Raw genomic sequence first — 16,417 nt, 5'->3', positions numbered from 1 at the left:
CGTACATGTTCATATCCTTGAAGATGTATCATGGAAGTGTTGCAGCCTAGAAGATACAAATTTAACTAACAAGTTAAAAGTTGTTGTTGTGTACTGTTGAGTCAAAACAGACTCATAACTGATGCTTCAGCAGGTTTTCATAGGCAATAAATCACATGGAAGGAGATTGTCCATCTTTCTCCCACAGAGCAGCTGGTATATTTGAACTGCATACCATTGTGATGGCAGTCTAACTCCTAAGCCATCAGAGCCTTCTCTTTTTTTAATTTTATATTGATTTGCCCGTTATTATCCTGTCTTTTTCCACACCATGCTGACTGAAATAACTCAGTCTCATAAGGACAAATCACACATAAGACCATTATGTAAAAATAGAAGGATAAGTAGTAAAAAAAAATGTATAGGAACCCAAGGGGGAAAGGAGTGGGAGCAGAGGAGTGAGGAGTTTGGTGATGGAAGGAGGGAGGTAAGGAGCCTTTCCTTTTTAGTTAACTGTTTTATAACTTTTCCTAAAAACTTACTGAGTTTTTCTTAAGAATAAGGTACTGTTCCAAGCAAAACTCAGTAATTCAATATTCAATTAAACAACAGTTTGAGGATCAGGGTGCACCTGATTCAGACTATGGTCTTTTCAATTACTTGCTATGCATCTGAGAGCTGGACAATGAATAAGGATCACAGAAGCAGAATTAATGCCTTTGAGCTCTGATGTCTTGGAGAGGGTGCTGCCAGAGTGCTCCTTGGAGCCAAAACAGCAAAGCTTTGTCTCACATAGTTTGGGCGTGTTTCTAGGAGAGACTACTCCTCGCATAAGGACATTATTATTGGAAAGGTGGAGGGTCGGCAAAAGAGAAAAAGACCCTCAACCAGAATCATTGATACAGTAACTGCAACAAGGGGCTCAAGTGTGTCAGAGATGGTAAGGATGGCACAGGATAAGACATTGTTCAGATCTGCTGTTTATAGGTTCATTATGACTCATACTCAACTCAGTAGAACCTAACAACACCAAATGGTCACAATGAAGAAATATGACAGGAGAATTGATGCATTTGAGTTGTGGTGTTGGAGAAGAGCACTAAATATCCATCATGGACTAGTCTTGAGAAAAGTGGAGCCAGAGTCCCGCTTGGAGGCAAGGATAGCAAAACACCATCTCACATATTTTGGACATGTTGCTAGGAAAGGCTATTCCTTTGAAATGAATATTATGTTTATAAAGATAGAGGGTAAGTGAAGGAGAGAAAGATTCTCAATGAGATATACTGACACAGTGACTAAAATAGTGGGCTTAAGTATGTCAGAGATAATGAGAATGGCACAATTTAGGACAGAGTTCAGATCTGTTGTTCATAAGGTATTGGTGAGTCAAGTTTCTATGAGACATGACTTGGTAGCACCTAATAACAACACCGTAAGGTGATCAGGGAGCTGTGGTGGCCTAGTGGGTAAGGAGTTGTGCTGCCAACTCAAAGGCAGGTAGTTCAGATCCACCAGCTGCTCTACAGGAGAAAGATGTGAAATATCCTTCTTTGAAATTTTGTTGCCACTGAAAATCTGCTGGAGGGTCAACTATGCTTTGGTTACAACTAAAGGGTAATGACATGCATTATGCAGATGGCACAACCTTCCTTGCTGAAAGTAAGGAGGATATGAAACACTTGTTGCAGAAGATCAAGGAATTCAGCCTTCAATATGGACTGCATCTCAATATCAAGAAAAGAAAAGATTATTACTACTGGACCAATAGGAAACATAATGGTGGGTGAAGAAGAGATAGAAACTATCAACAACTTCATCTTCCTAGGATCCACAATTAACACCCTTGGTATCAGAAGTGAGGAAATCAGAAGACATGTTCCACTGGGAAAGTCTGCAGTTAGGGGCCTCTCCCACTTATTGAGGAGTAATGATGTCAGTTTGAAGACTAAGGTGCATCTGATTCAGGCAATCATTTTTCTTATCATTTGCTGTGGTGTTGGAGAAGAGCACTAAATCTTCCATGGACAGCCAAAAGAACCAAATATGTCTTGGAGAGAGTAAAGCTGTCATGGTCTTTGGAGGCCAGGATAATGACATACTCACATACTTCAGACATGTTGGTAGGAGGGTCTTTTCCTTGGAGAAGGACACAATGCTTGGAATAGTAGAGAGTCAGCAAAGGAAAGGAAGACCCTCGAGCAGGTGGAGTGACATGGTGACTGTCACAATGGGCTGTATTGTGTCAAAAAGTGTGAAGATGACATATGATAGGACATAGTCCAGATCCACTGTTTAAAGGGTTGGTTTGAGTCATATTTGGCTCGACAGCACCTAAGAACAACAAAGGGTAATGAGGGAGCTCTGAATACCTAGTGGCAAGAAGCTACACTGCAATCCTGAACGCACTCAGTTTGAGGCCACCACATGAACAGTTTCCTCCCATGTGTCTTTGAAAACCCGCCAGAGGGTCAGCTCTATGGTACACAACAACAACAGCAGAGGGTAATGAGTGAATGACTCATAAGAAGATCAAAAATACCAAGCAGACAGTCACTTCTTGTGTAGCGAACTAAATAAGGTCGGAAGACCTGTATTTGCCCAAAGCAAAAGTCCTGAAAGTAGAAACAGGTAAAATTGAAGGATTGATATAATTTAAAATTGCAGGGAAAAGTGAGAAAAGTATAATTACATTGTTGTTGTTATTGTTATATGCTGTCCAGTCAACTATGACTCATATCAACTCTATAACAAATGGTTCATAGGACCTTCAGTGGGACCATGTCCTATCCTAAGCCAACCTCACCATCTCTGATATGCTTGACCTCATTGCCACATTCACTAAGTCAATTCCTGTCATCCAGGGTCTTCCTTTGGATATTGTAATTATTAACATTACAAACAAAATGTGTATGAATGGTTGATTGAAAATCAAATTTGTTTTGTAAAATATCACTCCATCACAATTTAAAAAGAAAAAGGGTACTGTACCATGCCTTTGGTGCCATTTAATCTTCACATAAATTGTGTAGGATAAATGCATTTCACAAAGAAGGGATGGACTGAGATGTGATTATTCTTGCAATCAATGTAGTAGGTTGAATGCAATAGCTTATGTAATAGTTTAGAGTCTATAGTGGTCCATTGGGTTTTTCGAGGCTATAAATCTTAGCAGGAGAAGAGAACCTCATTTGTCTCCTACAGAACAGCTTGTGGGTTCAGACAACTGACTTTTCATTTATCAGTTCAACACTTAACCTACTACACCACCAGGGATCCTTCAGTGAATTGAATGGTGGCCTCCAGAGTGGTAGGTCCATATCCTAATTCCTGGAATCTGTGAACGTTATTTTATTTAGGGGTGTTCGGAAAGTCTTTCTTCAGCTGTTGTTGTTGTTTTGTGCCATCAAGTTGCCTGAGACTCATAGTGACCCTATGGACAACAGCCCTAAGTCCTGCTCTATCCTGTGCCAATCTCACTGTCTCCAACATACCTACCACAATTAACCTAGTCACTGAATCAATCCACCTCCTGCGCTGTCCCTCCACCCTCCCAAGCATGATGTCCCTCTCCAAGGACTGGTCCCTTCTCGCAACATGTCCAAAGTATGTCAGATGAAGTCTCAGAATCCTTGCTTCCAAGGAGAAATCCGGTTTAACCCTCTCCAGGGTGAACCTATTAGTTTTCTTAGCAGTCCATGGTATATTCAATATTCTTCTCCAACACCACAACTGTGTGGATCACAACAAACTGTGGCTGGCTCTGAGAAGAATGGGAATCCCAGAACACTTGATCATGCTAATGTGAAACCTATTCTTGGACCAGGAGGCAGTCATCAGAACAGAGCAAGGAAACACTGAATGGTTAAAAATAGGGAAGGATGTATGCCAGGGATGTGTCCTATCTCCATACCCTTTCAACCTATATGCAGAACAGATTATCCAGGAGGCTGGGCAGTATGAGGAGAAGTGTGGCATCAGGATTTGAGGAAGATTCATCAACAACCGTGTTATGCAGATGACACAACCCTGCTTGCTGAAACTGAGGAGGACCCGAAGCATTTGCTGCAGAAGGTCAAGGACTGCAGCCTTCAATGTAGAGGCTCAATATCAAGAAGACAAAGATTCTCATCACTTGGCCAACTGGCAGCAGCATCAGGATGGATGGTGAAGAGATTGATTGTTAACAGCTTTAGTTTGCTTGGCTCCATAGTCAACACTCTTGGCACCAGCAGCCCAGGAAATGAAAATAGACATGATGATGGGAAAGTCTGCTGTTAGGGACCACTCCAAAGTACTGAGGAGCAATGGTGTCACTCTGGCCCTGATACAGGCCATGGTCTTTACAATCACTTGCTATGTGTCAGAGAGCTGGACCATGACTAGGGAGCGTAGATGGGAATTGATATCTTTTCAGATGCAGCCAAGGGGTTTTTTTAAAGCTGGTTTCAGAAGAGGTCATCACACAAGGAATATTGCTATTCATGTTAGTTAGATGGACCTTTACAAATAGCAGAGAATACTAGATATATATTTGCTTGTATTTTTATTGTTTATACAAATGCATTTAGCTGTGTGGATCATAACAAATTATGGCTTACATTGAGAAGAATGGGAATCCCGGAACACTTAATTGTGCTCATACAAAACATATGCATAGACCAAACAGCCATTAACTGAACAGAGCAAAGGAACAATGCATGGTTTAAAATAAAGAAAAATATGTGTCAGACTTGTATACTTTCTCCATGCCTATTCAATCAGTATGTTGAGCAAACCATTTGAGAAACCGTACTATATAAGGAAGAATGTGGCATCAGGAATGGAGGAATATTAATCAACAATTTGTGTTATTCAGATCACACAATCTTGTTTGCAGAAAATAAATAAGAATTAAAGCATTTGCTTCAGAAGATCAAAGACTGTTGTTGTGTACTGTAGAGCCAGAACCAACACATATATGACCCTGCCGCAGGTTTTCAGAGGCAGTTAATTGCACAGGAGGAGACTGCCCATTCTTCTACCATGGAGCAGCCGTTGTATTCAAACCATGTGCCTTTGAGATTGCAATGCAGCTTCTTGCCACTAGGCCACCAGTGCTCCCAGAACAAAGACTATAGCCTTCAACATGGGTTACCTCTCAACATCAAGACAGCAAAACTCATCACCTCTTGACCAAGAGACAACATGACATCATTATAGATAGAGAAAAGATGGAACTTGCCAAAGATTTCCATTTACTTCAATCCACAATCAATACCAAAGATCAGCTTAAAGATTAAAGTGCTCCTGATCCAAACCACAAAATGTCCAATTGCTTCCTATGCAAAATGAAAGTTAGACAATGAATAAGGATGACCAGAGAAGAATCAAAGCCTTTGAATTGTGATGTTGACACAAAGTACTGAATATCCCATAGATAGGAAAGAACAAACATATCTGCCTTGAAGGTAAACACAAGGCTCCTTAAAGGCAAGGATGGGGAAATTCCATCTCATTTATTTTGGGGATATTTTCAGGAGGAACTACTTCTTAGCAAGAACTATCATACTGGGAAAAGTAGAGGCTCAGGGAAATGGAGGAAGGCCTTCAACAAGAAGGACTAATATGACTATTACAACAGGCTTTAGCATGACAGAGATCATAAGCATCGTGCAGGACAGGACCAGGTTCATATCTTTTATTCATAGGATCACTGTGATTCTTAGTCAACTTTACAGTACCCTGGAGAGGGTGAAACCAAGATGCTCCTTGGAGGCAAGGATTTTTAATCTCCATTTCACATATTTTGGGCATGTTGCCAGAAAGGACCAATCCTTGGAGAAGGACATCAGGCTTGGAAGGGTGGAGGGAGAGCACAAGAAAGAAAGACCCTGGATGAGATGAATCGACTCAGTCCCTGGAGTAATGGGGGTGTATATGTCAGAGACAACAAAATCGGCTCAAGATAGAGCAGAGTTCAGGGCTGTTGTACATAGGATCAATATGAGTCAAAAGAGACTTCTCTGCACATAACAAAAACAAGGATTTTGTGGAGAAGAAATCAACCCAGTTTATCCAACTAGATCCTAAATACAGTGGCAAGTATCCTTATAGAGTCAGAAGAGGAGAAGACAATCTGAGAGTGAGGCAGATCTTATTAGGAGGATGTATCAACAAGATATGTCTGGAGCCACCATCAGTGAGGAGAGGAAGGAAATGCATTTTCCAGTAGAGTTCCTGAGGAGTTCTACCAGCATGAGTCTTCTGACCCCAGAACTCTGAAGGACAAAAGGAAAATCCATTGATTGAAAACACCCAATTTGTGCCAATTTGTTACTGCAGTGGAAAGGAACTGACAGAACCACCACACCATACTATTGCACTTCAAGGAACATAAAGGACACATTTATTTCAATTCATAATTTAATTTATGGGGCAAGTCTAACAGTGTCTCTTATTACTGTGAAAACATCTGCTGCAATTCATTTTTTTTCTGACAAAGTATTTTAGTGAATGCTGTGTCAGTTGAGATACTTCTTTATTACCACTGCAATTTAGATCTCACTGTTTTTATTCGACCTGGCAGTTGTGACAATGAAGGCGCTGCTTCCAGGGAGTATAATTAAATGTATTTGCTCTGTTCAGAGCATATTTTCCACACTAATGAAATATGTACAAATAGCATGGAATCTGTTTACACTTGAAAATGTGTCTCATTCAAACTATTAACTGTTCTGAAAGCTTCCTAATATACCCCTTCAGAAAATAATTCGTATACTACTTGAACACATATCTCTGTGTGGTACAATTAAGAATTTAATTGTTAACCACAAGTTTGACCATGGGAGTTCACCCAGAAACACCTCAGAAGGAAGGCCTGTTGACCTATTTCCAGAAAATCAGTCACTGAAAATCCTATTGAGCAATGTTCTACTCTGACACATAGGAAATTGCCATGGGTCAAAATTGACTTGACAGCAAATGATCTTTTTAAGAAACCAGAACTGATATGTGTTGCTGTTGCTGTTGTTGTTGAGTACCATCAAGTTGGAACTGACTCACAGTTGATCCTTCAGTGGGTTTTCAGAAGCTATTAATTATGCAGGAGGAGACTGCCCATCCTTCTGCAAAGCAGCTGGTGGATTCAAACTATGCGCCTTCAAGATTGCAGTGCAGTTTCTTACCACTATGCCATATGCTTTGAAGTGAAATGTATATTCTTAGTATCTCAGATACTAAGATATGTAGATACTTGGGGATATCTAATATCTAAGATATTTAAGCAATATTTAAGATACTAAGAGACCTTGGGGCCTCTAGTGGCTTAGTGCTGCCACTAGAAATAACACTGCCAATGCAAACGTACGTGGTTCAAATCAACCAGATGTTCCATGGGAGAAAGACAGCCAATCAACTCTCATGTGTTTACTGCCTCTGAAAACCCACTGAAGGGTCAGCTATGGTTGGTTGCAACTTGAAAATACACAACAACAAGAATCTCAACATTATACTTTCTTTTCCTTACTGACAATGACCAAGGAGGATAGAAGGAGAATTGATGCCTTTGAGTTGTGGTGCTGGAGAAGAGTATTGAGAATACCATGGACTGCTAGGAAAACAAACAGATTTGTCCTGGAGAGGGTTAAGCCGGGTGGCTCCTTGGAGGCAAGGATTCTGAGGCTCCGTCTAACTTACTTTGGACATGTAGTGAGGAGAGACCGGTCCTTGGAGAGGGACATCATGCTTGGGAGGGTGGAGGGACGGCGCAGGAGAGGAAGGCCCTCTATGAGGTGGATTGATTCAGTGACTGGGATAATTGGGATGGGAGTGTCAGAGAGAGTGCGATTGGCACAGGACAGAGAGGAGTTTAGGGCTGTTGTACATAGGGTCGCTATGAGTCGCAGGCGACTCGATGGCACGTAACAACAACAACAACAATAATGATCTCCAATCTTATTTGATATTTCCCAGGAAACAGTCCGTTTGTCTCTCTGCAGTTGTTCTTCATCTCCCTCACCCTAGGCTGGATCTGAATGTTGACTAGAAGATCATATCATTTGGGGTCCCCTGCCCTCTGATTGTGGGTAAAATGAGTTGAAGGGAGCACCCAAGCAGATAAACAGGCAGAAAGCGTATGAAGTCTAAGTATGTGTTTATTCCTCTCTCTCTGATGAAGGATTGCTATGAGTCATTGGATATGGCTCAGTGGTAGCAGGCTTTGAAATCTCCTACCTCCAGGGAGCCCGGGTGATCTAGTGCTTAAAATATTTGGCTATTAACCTCATAGTAGGCAATCTGAACACATAAACCATACTACAGGAGAAAAATGAGGCTGCCTTCTCCATAAAGATTTACAGCCTTCAAAACCTTATGGAGCAATTCAATTCCATCTTATAGGATGACGATGAATTAAAATTGAGTGGACCACAGTGAATTTGAATTTGTGGTGTTCTGTCTCCCCACAGGACACAGGGCTGTAGAGTTGCAAAGGCTAAGCTCCTTTGCCTAGGCTCACAGTACCTGTGGGGATACTCATGCCAGAGCTCCAATTCTTTCCAGAAACCACGCATCCTTTCCCCCTTAACCCTGGTGTAGAACAGCATCACCCACTGCTATTCCCTGGAGCCTTCATGTATATCTCATTTGTCCTTTAACTCTGACCATATCTCCATAAGTCTCCTCATGAAACTCTTTTTCAGTCACTTGATTATGTGTGTGGTCTTTTTCTATCATACCTTTCCTGGAACAGCTATTGAGTATCCCAACTGATTGATTTATTTTTACTGACCAAATTATCCCCACAAATAAAACTATTCAGGATTTTAAAAAAATCTTTTATTTAAAAGAATCACACACGCTTTGACTGATGTGTGTGGTTTTTCTCACTTAATACCATCAGAAAAGAAAGGTGGTAGCTGGGGATCATTTTATTCCTCTCAGACACTTCTGCTCCATCTCACTCTTATCACCAAGTGATTTGGGTTCCAAAATACCTGTCATCGCCATCACTGATGCACTCAGGAAACGCCAGGCTACAGCCAAAAAGCATGATATGTTGATAGCAACTGAGGCGATGGAGGTACATGAAGAACTTGAGGAACTTCTCCATTTCCATATTTTTGACAATTGAGAAGAAAGGTGTTTGCGTGGTGTGGTAGGGCAGCATCTGACACTGGCTGTGGGTGATATTCATGCAGGCACCTGAGAAGTCAAGACAATTAGATTTAGGAGCAGATACCTTGGAATTTTAAGGTAACTAACTTACTATATGACAGATTAACATACATGTTACTGGATAAAATATATTTTTGAAGTAATATTGAAAATAGAGGGTCAGTAAAACAGAAGGAGCTCTTTAACACAATGGATTGACATAGGAACTGCAACAACGGGCATACTGATTGTGAAGATGGCACAAATGAGGGTCACTATTTCCAGGCTGGGAAGATGAAGGGAACAGCCAGATTCTGCAAAGGTGTGTTTTCTGGTTTGGAGTTGAGACTAGGGTGTGGCTTTGCTCACAACAGGGTGTTAACTGATTGGATTTGGACTCATATTTAAAAAGGCTTTTGACTGCCAGTCTGGGGCTATTTCCAGGCTGGAAAGCTGAGGGGAACAGCTGATTCTGCAAATTTTTTTTTTGGTTTTTGTGACTCTCCCGAATACAACAGACTTGGAAGCAGGAGTGGCATCCACTTTCAAAAAAACCCAAAAAACCAAAAACACAAAACCTTGCTTCCAGAAACTCTTTGAACTTGGAGAGAAGATGAAAGTTTTGTGCTCAAGACATTCATAGGGTCACTATAGGTCATCTACAACTCTACAACACTTAACAACAACAATCAAAAGTGACTGGCTGACTGGCACCTAGCAACAACATATATAACATATCTGCACAACCATTCACATATATACATACATAGAAGCATGTGTTAAGTTATAATGAGAACAAACTACTAGTATTTACAGAGAAAGACAGAATTTGTGACCTGGCTGACAGTATGAAAAATAGACAATGTCACATAGACTTCATGCAGTACATGGGGAATTACCCTGTTAAACCAAAGGTACTTCTCTGGCAATTAGAACCCAATTCAAAGATGCACAATTCCTTTCCATTCAATTTACAGCCTGGGAAACCCCACCAGATGGTTAACTATGAATTAGATTTTCCTACATAGTTTGTTGTTTGTTACATGCTACCAAGTAGAAACTGACTCATACCTGACTCTCCACTAGAATTTCAAAGTCTGTAAATGACTCAGTAGGAAATTACTCATCTTTCTCCTGCAGAACAGCTAGGGACTTTGAACCACCATCTTTGGGATAGCTGTGCACCAGTAATATCAATTTGCAATCACCGTTTTTGATCACAGTTGAACAGGTCAAAAAGTATCCCAAACCAAAAAACAAAGTCTTTAAAACATACATATCCTTCAACTATATAATTATACCAAGCCAAAGGTGAGTGATTTTAATCTGCGGCCCTCAGGCTGGGTTCAAATTGTTTTCCTGTCAAACATTCTTCTAGGTGGTATAGCAGTGGTCTGTGCATTGCTGTACAGAGGTAACTCGTGGTTGCTGTGATGCTGAACACTGGAACACTGATGTGCCAAATGTGGTAATGGTTACACATGGTGGACAGTGTTTGCTGGAGCTTCCTGACTAAAACAAGCCTGGAAGTAGGAGCAGCATCCACTTCCGAAATGGCTTGCCTCCAGAAACTCTACGTATGAACAATGTTCAGGCCTTTTGTTCATAGGGTCACTGTGAGTCGTTTACGACTCAACAGCACCTAACAACAACAATATATAATTCTAAGAATTTATTTAAAGAGATAATAATTGTAATGAATCTGGATTTATATAGAGTAATCTTCACCTTTGCATTGTTTAATCTTCCAAAAGCATAAATCATCTAAGGGAACTAATTTTAAAAATTAAGAATAAAAAGCAGAATATTTAGTTCAGCTATCTATATTTGCACCACTTGGCCAACTGACTGGAAGAGATCTATATTTGTTCCCATCCCAAAGTATGATCCAACAGAGTGTGGAAACTATAGAACAATATCATTGATTTCACATGCAAGCAAGAATCTACTGAAGATTATCCAAAAACAACTGGGACAACACATTAGCAGAGAACTGCCAGAAGTCCAAGCTAGGTTTAGAAGGGGTTGTGGTACTAGGGATATTGTAGCTAATGTTAGATGGATCTTAGCTGAAAGCATGGGATACCAGAGGAATGTATATCTGTGTTTAACTGACTATGCAAAGGCATTTGATTGTGTGGACCATAGCAAACTGTGGCTGACTCTGAGAAGAATGGGAATTCTAGAACACTTGATCCATGCTGATGTGAAACCTATACTTAGACCAAGAGGCAGTCATCAGAACAGAGCAGGGAAACACTGCATTGTTCAAAATTGTGAAGGGCATACGTCAGGGATGTGTCCTGTCTCCATACCTTTTCACCTTATATGCAGAACAGATGATCCTGGAGGCTGGGCTCTATGAGGAGAAATGTGGTATCAGTATTGGTGGAAGATCTATCAACAATCTGCATTATGCAGATGACACAACTCTACTTGCTGAAACTGAGAAGGACCTGAAGCACTTGCTGCAGAGGGTCAAGGACTGCAGCCTTCAATGTGGTTGCTGTTGTTGTTAAGTGCCTTAGAGTCGCAGGTGACTCATAGCGAACCTATGAAGGAGAGTCCTCAATGCTTTGGTGTCTTTCATCCTCTCTCCAAGTTCATAGGATTTTCGGAGGCAAGCTATTACGGAAGTGGATGTGATTACTCCTTCCAATTCAATATGGATTGAGGCTAAATATCAAGAAGACAAAGATTCTCACCACTGGACCAATTGGCAGCATCAGGATGGATGGTGAAGAGATTGAGATTGTTCACAGCTTTAGTTTGTTTGGCTCCACCGTTAACACTCTTGGCACCAGTAGCCAGGAAATTAAAAGACGTATTGCAATGGGAAAGTCTGCTGTTAGGGACCTCTCCAAAGTACTTAAGAGCAATGGCGTCTCTCTGGAGACTAAGGTGCGTCTGATACAGGCCATGGTCTTCACAATCACTTGTTATGCATCAGAGAGGTGGACAATGACTAAGGAGGATAGAAGGAGAATTGATGCCTTTGAGATATGATGCTGGAGAAGAGTATTGAGGGTACCATGGACTGCTAGGGAAAAAAACAGATTCATCCTGGAGAGGGTTAAATCAGGCTGCTCCTTGGAGGCAAGGATTCTGAGGGTCCATCTAACATACTTTGGACATGTTGTAAGGAGGGACCGGTCCTTGGAGAGGGACACCATGCTTAGGAAGGTGGAGGGACAGTGCAGGAGAGGAAGGCCCTCTATGAGCTGGATTGATTCAGTGACTGGGGTAATTGGGATGGGTGTGTCAGAGACAGTGCAATTGGCACAGGACGGAGCAGAATTTAGAGCTGTTGTACATAGGGTCACTATGAGTCGCAAGCGACTCGACAGCACATAACATCAACATCTATATTTGTTCCCATTCCAAAGAAAGGTGACCCAAGAGGGTACATAAATTATTGAACAATATAATTAATATCACATTCAAGCAAGATTGTGCTGAAAATTATCCTCAGACAACTGGAGCAGTACATCAACAGAGAACTGCCAGATAGAGGCTGTGGTACTAGGGATATTATACCTATTGTTAGCTGGATCTTGGCTGAAAGTAGAGAGTACCAAAGGAATGTCTGTCTTTGTTTTATTCACTATGCAAGTGCATTTGACTGTGTGGATCACAACAAACTGTGGCTGACTCTGAGAAGAATGGGAATCCCAGGACATTTGATTGACTAGGAGGCAGTCATCAAAACAGAGCAAGGAGACACTGCATGGTTCAAAATAGGAAAGGGTGTACACCAGGGATGTATCTTGTCTCTATACCTTTATGATCTATATGCAGAACAGATCATCCAGGAAGCTGGACTCTATGAGGAAGAATGTGGCATCAGGATTGGAGGAAGACTCATCAACAACCTAAATTATGTAGATATCACAATCCTGCTAGCTGAAACTGAAGAGGACCCGAAGCACTTGCTGTAGAAGGTCAAGGACTACAGTTTTCAATATGGACTGAAGTTCAACATCAACAAAACAAAGTTTCTCACCATGGGGCCAATTGGCTGCATTATGACAGATGGTGAAGATATTGAGATTGTTAATAGCTTAGTTTGTTTTACTCTACAATCAACATTCTCTTGGTACCAGCAACCAAGAAATCAATAGACAAATTGCATTGGGAAGTTGGCTGTCAAGGACCTCTACAGAGTACTGAAGAGCAGCAATGTCAGTCTGGAGACTAAGGTGTGTCTGATACAGATCATAATCTTTGCAATTGCTTGCTATGCCTCAGAGATCTGGACAATGACTAGAAATGGTAGAAAGAGAATTGATGCCTTTGAGCTGTGGTGCTTGAGACGAGTATTAAATATAACATGAACTGTCAGAAGAATAAACAGGTTCAACCTAGAAAGGGTGAAACCAGGATGCTCTTTGGAAGTAAGGATTCTGAGGCTTCGTCTGACATACTTTTTGCATGTTGCAAGGAGGAACCAGTTCTTGGAGAGGGACATCATGCTTGGAAGGGTGGAGAAAGGCTATTGATGAGATGGATCGATTCATTGACTGGGGTAATGAGGGTAGGTAGGTCAGAAACAGTAAAGTTGGCACAGGATAGAGCAGGTTTCAGAACTGTTGTACATAGGGGTGCTATGAGTCACAAGCAACTCAATGCCACATAACAACAACAACAATAACAACAATCAAAAGATGCATTAGGAAAGTATGCAAATCCATGGAATGATGTTTATAACACATTATATAAAAATAGAAAGTCACAAAACATTTTTAAAGCAATTGGAATGCAAGAGGGGAAAGGGGTAGGAGCAGGGGGTAGAGGGTAGGTAGGGGCGAAACCACAGGGATGCACAGTTTGAGGGGTGCAGGGAGGGAGGGAGAGAGGGAAAGAAATGGGAAGGATTCAAGTGAAAAAAAACAGAATAATTATGGGCAAGGTCCATGGTGATTAATTTTGTAAAACACACTGCATGAGAATGGTTGTATGAAAAACAATATGAAAAAAAAAAAGAAAAACAATATGAATGGGAAATAATGTGAAAAACAATGTATACAAACTTTTTAAGAAAACCAATTAAAGAAGCAGCAGCAATAATCAATTCTAATGGATTGAAAAACCTAAGTTTTGGAAAATTTGCCTTGATTTCCTTTCATAACCAGCTATTTTCCTAAACACACTCTTTCCTCTTTTTTATTCTAATAATTTGCATTATTGGTCTGACGATGTGAGCCACAATTTCAATATGGCTCCAAATGATTGGATTTCAGTCACTCACTCTTTTCTATCAGGTCAGAACTGATTCATAACTGACCGTCCAGAAGATTTTTAGACTCTATAAATTACATTAGTAATTATTATTCCTAACCATCAAATAAAAATTATTACTAAAGTTGGCCAAACAATCAAGATAGCAACTATAGTGCAAAAGTTAGAAAAATGTAGAGGGAATGGTAGTTGGAAATTAGAGGGTTGGTGAAAGAAATGAGGTTAAAGATAGTATGATTCAGTTTTGCACATGAAGGGATTTATTCATTGCAAATGCTTAACAAATACAAATGGTGACTTAACAAAAAAAATGGCGACAAATGGTCACAAATGGTGACAGGGACTTCATGTGATGGACTCCACAGGGGTCATATTGACTGTTAGGTTGTTAGGTGTCCTCCAGTTGAGGACTTAATAGCAACCCTATGAACAAAAGATTTGAATGCTGTCCTATCCTGTTCATATCAACTACATTTGTGGGAAAAAAAATGTTGGAGAAATTCAATAGCAACAGTCAAAACCAGGCCAGGTGATGGCAGTGTAACAGTCCATCAGTAACACACGTGCAAGCTCCAGTGAAAGCAGAAAAAAATGAAAACAAGTCCACAAGAACCAAAATACAACCTTGAGTCCATCTCACCTGAATTTAAGAATCATCTCAAGAACTGTTTTGAGCATTGAGTACTAATGATCAAAGAACAAAAAATTGTGGTATGACATCAAAGATACTATTGATGGAGAGAGAGAAAAAGGTCACTACAAAGACAGAGAAGAAAGGACCAAAATGAATGTTAGAATAAATTCTAAAAATTGCACTAAGCACCCGGAAGCCAAAACAAAGAGTAGGAATGCCTAAGTAAAAGAGATGAACAGAAGATTTCAAAAGGCAGTTTGACAAGATAAAGTATTACAAGAGAAGGCACAAAGAACTAGAGTTGGAGAATAAAAGGGGGAGAACTCACTTGGCATTTCTCAAGATGAAAAAAACTGAAAGACACATTCAAGCCTCAGGTTGCAGTACTGAGAAATATTGTTGTGTATCATTAAGTGGCAACTAACCCATAGCTGACCCTCCAGCAGGTTGAGGCTGTTAATGGCACAGGAGGAGATTGTCCCATGGAGAAGCTGGTGGATGGAACTGTATGCCTTTGGGATTGAAGCACAGCTTCTTGCCACTCTGGGAAAATCTCAAATAGGAAACATCAAAGAAGATGGAGTGTTGCACAATTTCGTGGGTTTAGGGAGCAGTTAAAAAAAATAGGAAAGATCTGGGGGGACCTGAGAAGACAAAGTAGTGATGGGGATAGCCCAATGGTCATTTATATTACATTATAAAGTATGATGTAGGTATATCTGGTGGCTGCATTGTAATCCTGAAGGCATGTGATTCAAGACCACCAACTCCTCTACAGGAGAAGGATGGGCAATTTCCTGCCTTGCAATTAACTGTCTGTGAAAACCTGTTGAAGAGTTATCTATGGGTGGGTTCTGACTATATCATACAACAACAACAAAACATAATGAATCCAAATGATTGTATGAAACACAATGTGAATGAAGAATAGTGTGAAGCACTTGTATGTTAACTTTCTAAGTTAATCAATATAACTTTTTTTTTAAAAAGGAAGATAGAGGGAATACACAGAGACACTATATCAAAAAGAATTGGTTGATGTGGAACTATTTCAAGCAGTAGCATAAGATAAAGAGCTAATGGTGATGAGGGACTCAGTTCAAGCTGCACTGAAGACACTGGCAAAAAATAATGCCCTAGGAATCAATGGGGTACCAACTAACATGTTTTAAATAACAGACACAGCTCTGCACATGCTCATGTCTGTGACAGGAAATTTGATGACAGGTACCTGGTAAACTAACTGGCTGTTGTTTTTGTTGTTATGTGTCATCAAGTCGCTTGTGACTCATAGTGACCCTATGTACAACAGCCCTAAACTCTGCACTGTCCTGGGCCAACCGCACTGTCTCTGACACTCCCATCCCGATTATCCAAGTCACTGAATCAATCCACCTCATAAAGGGCCTTCCCTTCCTGCGCTGTCCCTCC

At 40.6% G+C, this 16,417-nt stretch overlaps 1 protein-coding gene across 1 annotated transcript in view; it reads right to left on the bottom strand.

The window, feature by feature from the left end:
• The window catches only part of CORIN (corin, serine peptidase), a 431,554-nt gene that overhangs the window by 299,910 nt on the left and 115,227 nt on the right, over positions 1 to 16,417 (bottom strand). The window contains exon 3 of the mRNA XM_006894163.1: positions 8,955 to 9,162. Within this exon, the coding sequence (XP_006894225.1) occupies positions 8,955 to 9,162 (208 nt within the window). The remainder of the gene's footprint in view (positions 1 to 8,954; positions 9,163 to 16,417) is intronic.

This window comes from Elephantulus edwardii, unplaced genomic scaffold (genome assembly GCF_000299155.1).
Source record: "Elephantulus edwardii isolate Elephantulus edwardi_28Jun2011 unplaced genomic scaffold, EleEdw1.0 scaffold00137, whole genome shotgun sequence".
Lineage (NCBI taxonomy): Eukaryota > Metazoa > Chordata > Mammalia > Macroscelidea > Macroscelididae > Elephantulus > Elephantulus edwardii.
This window is presented reverse-complemented; position numbering and strand designations above follow the sequence as displayed.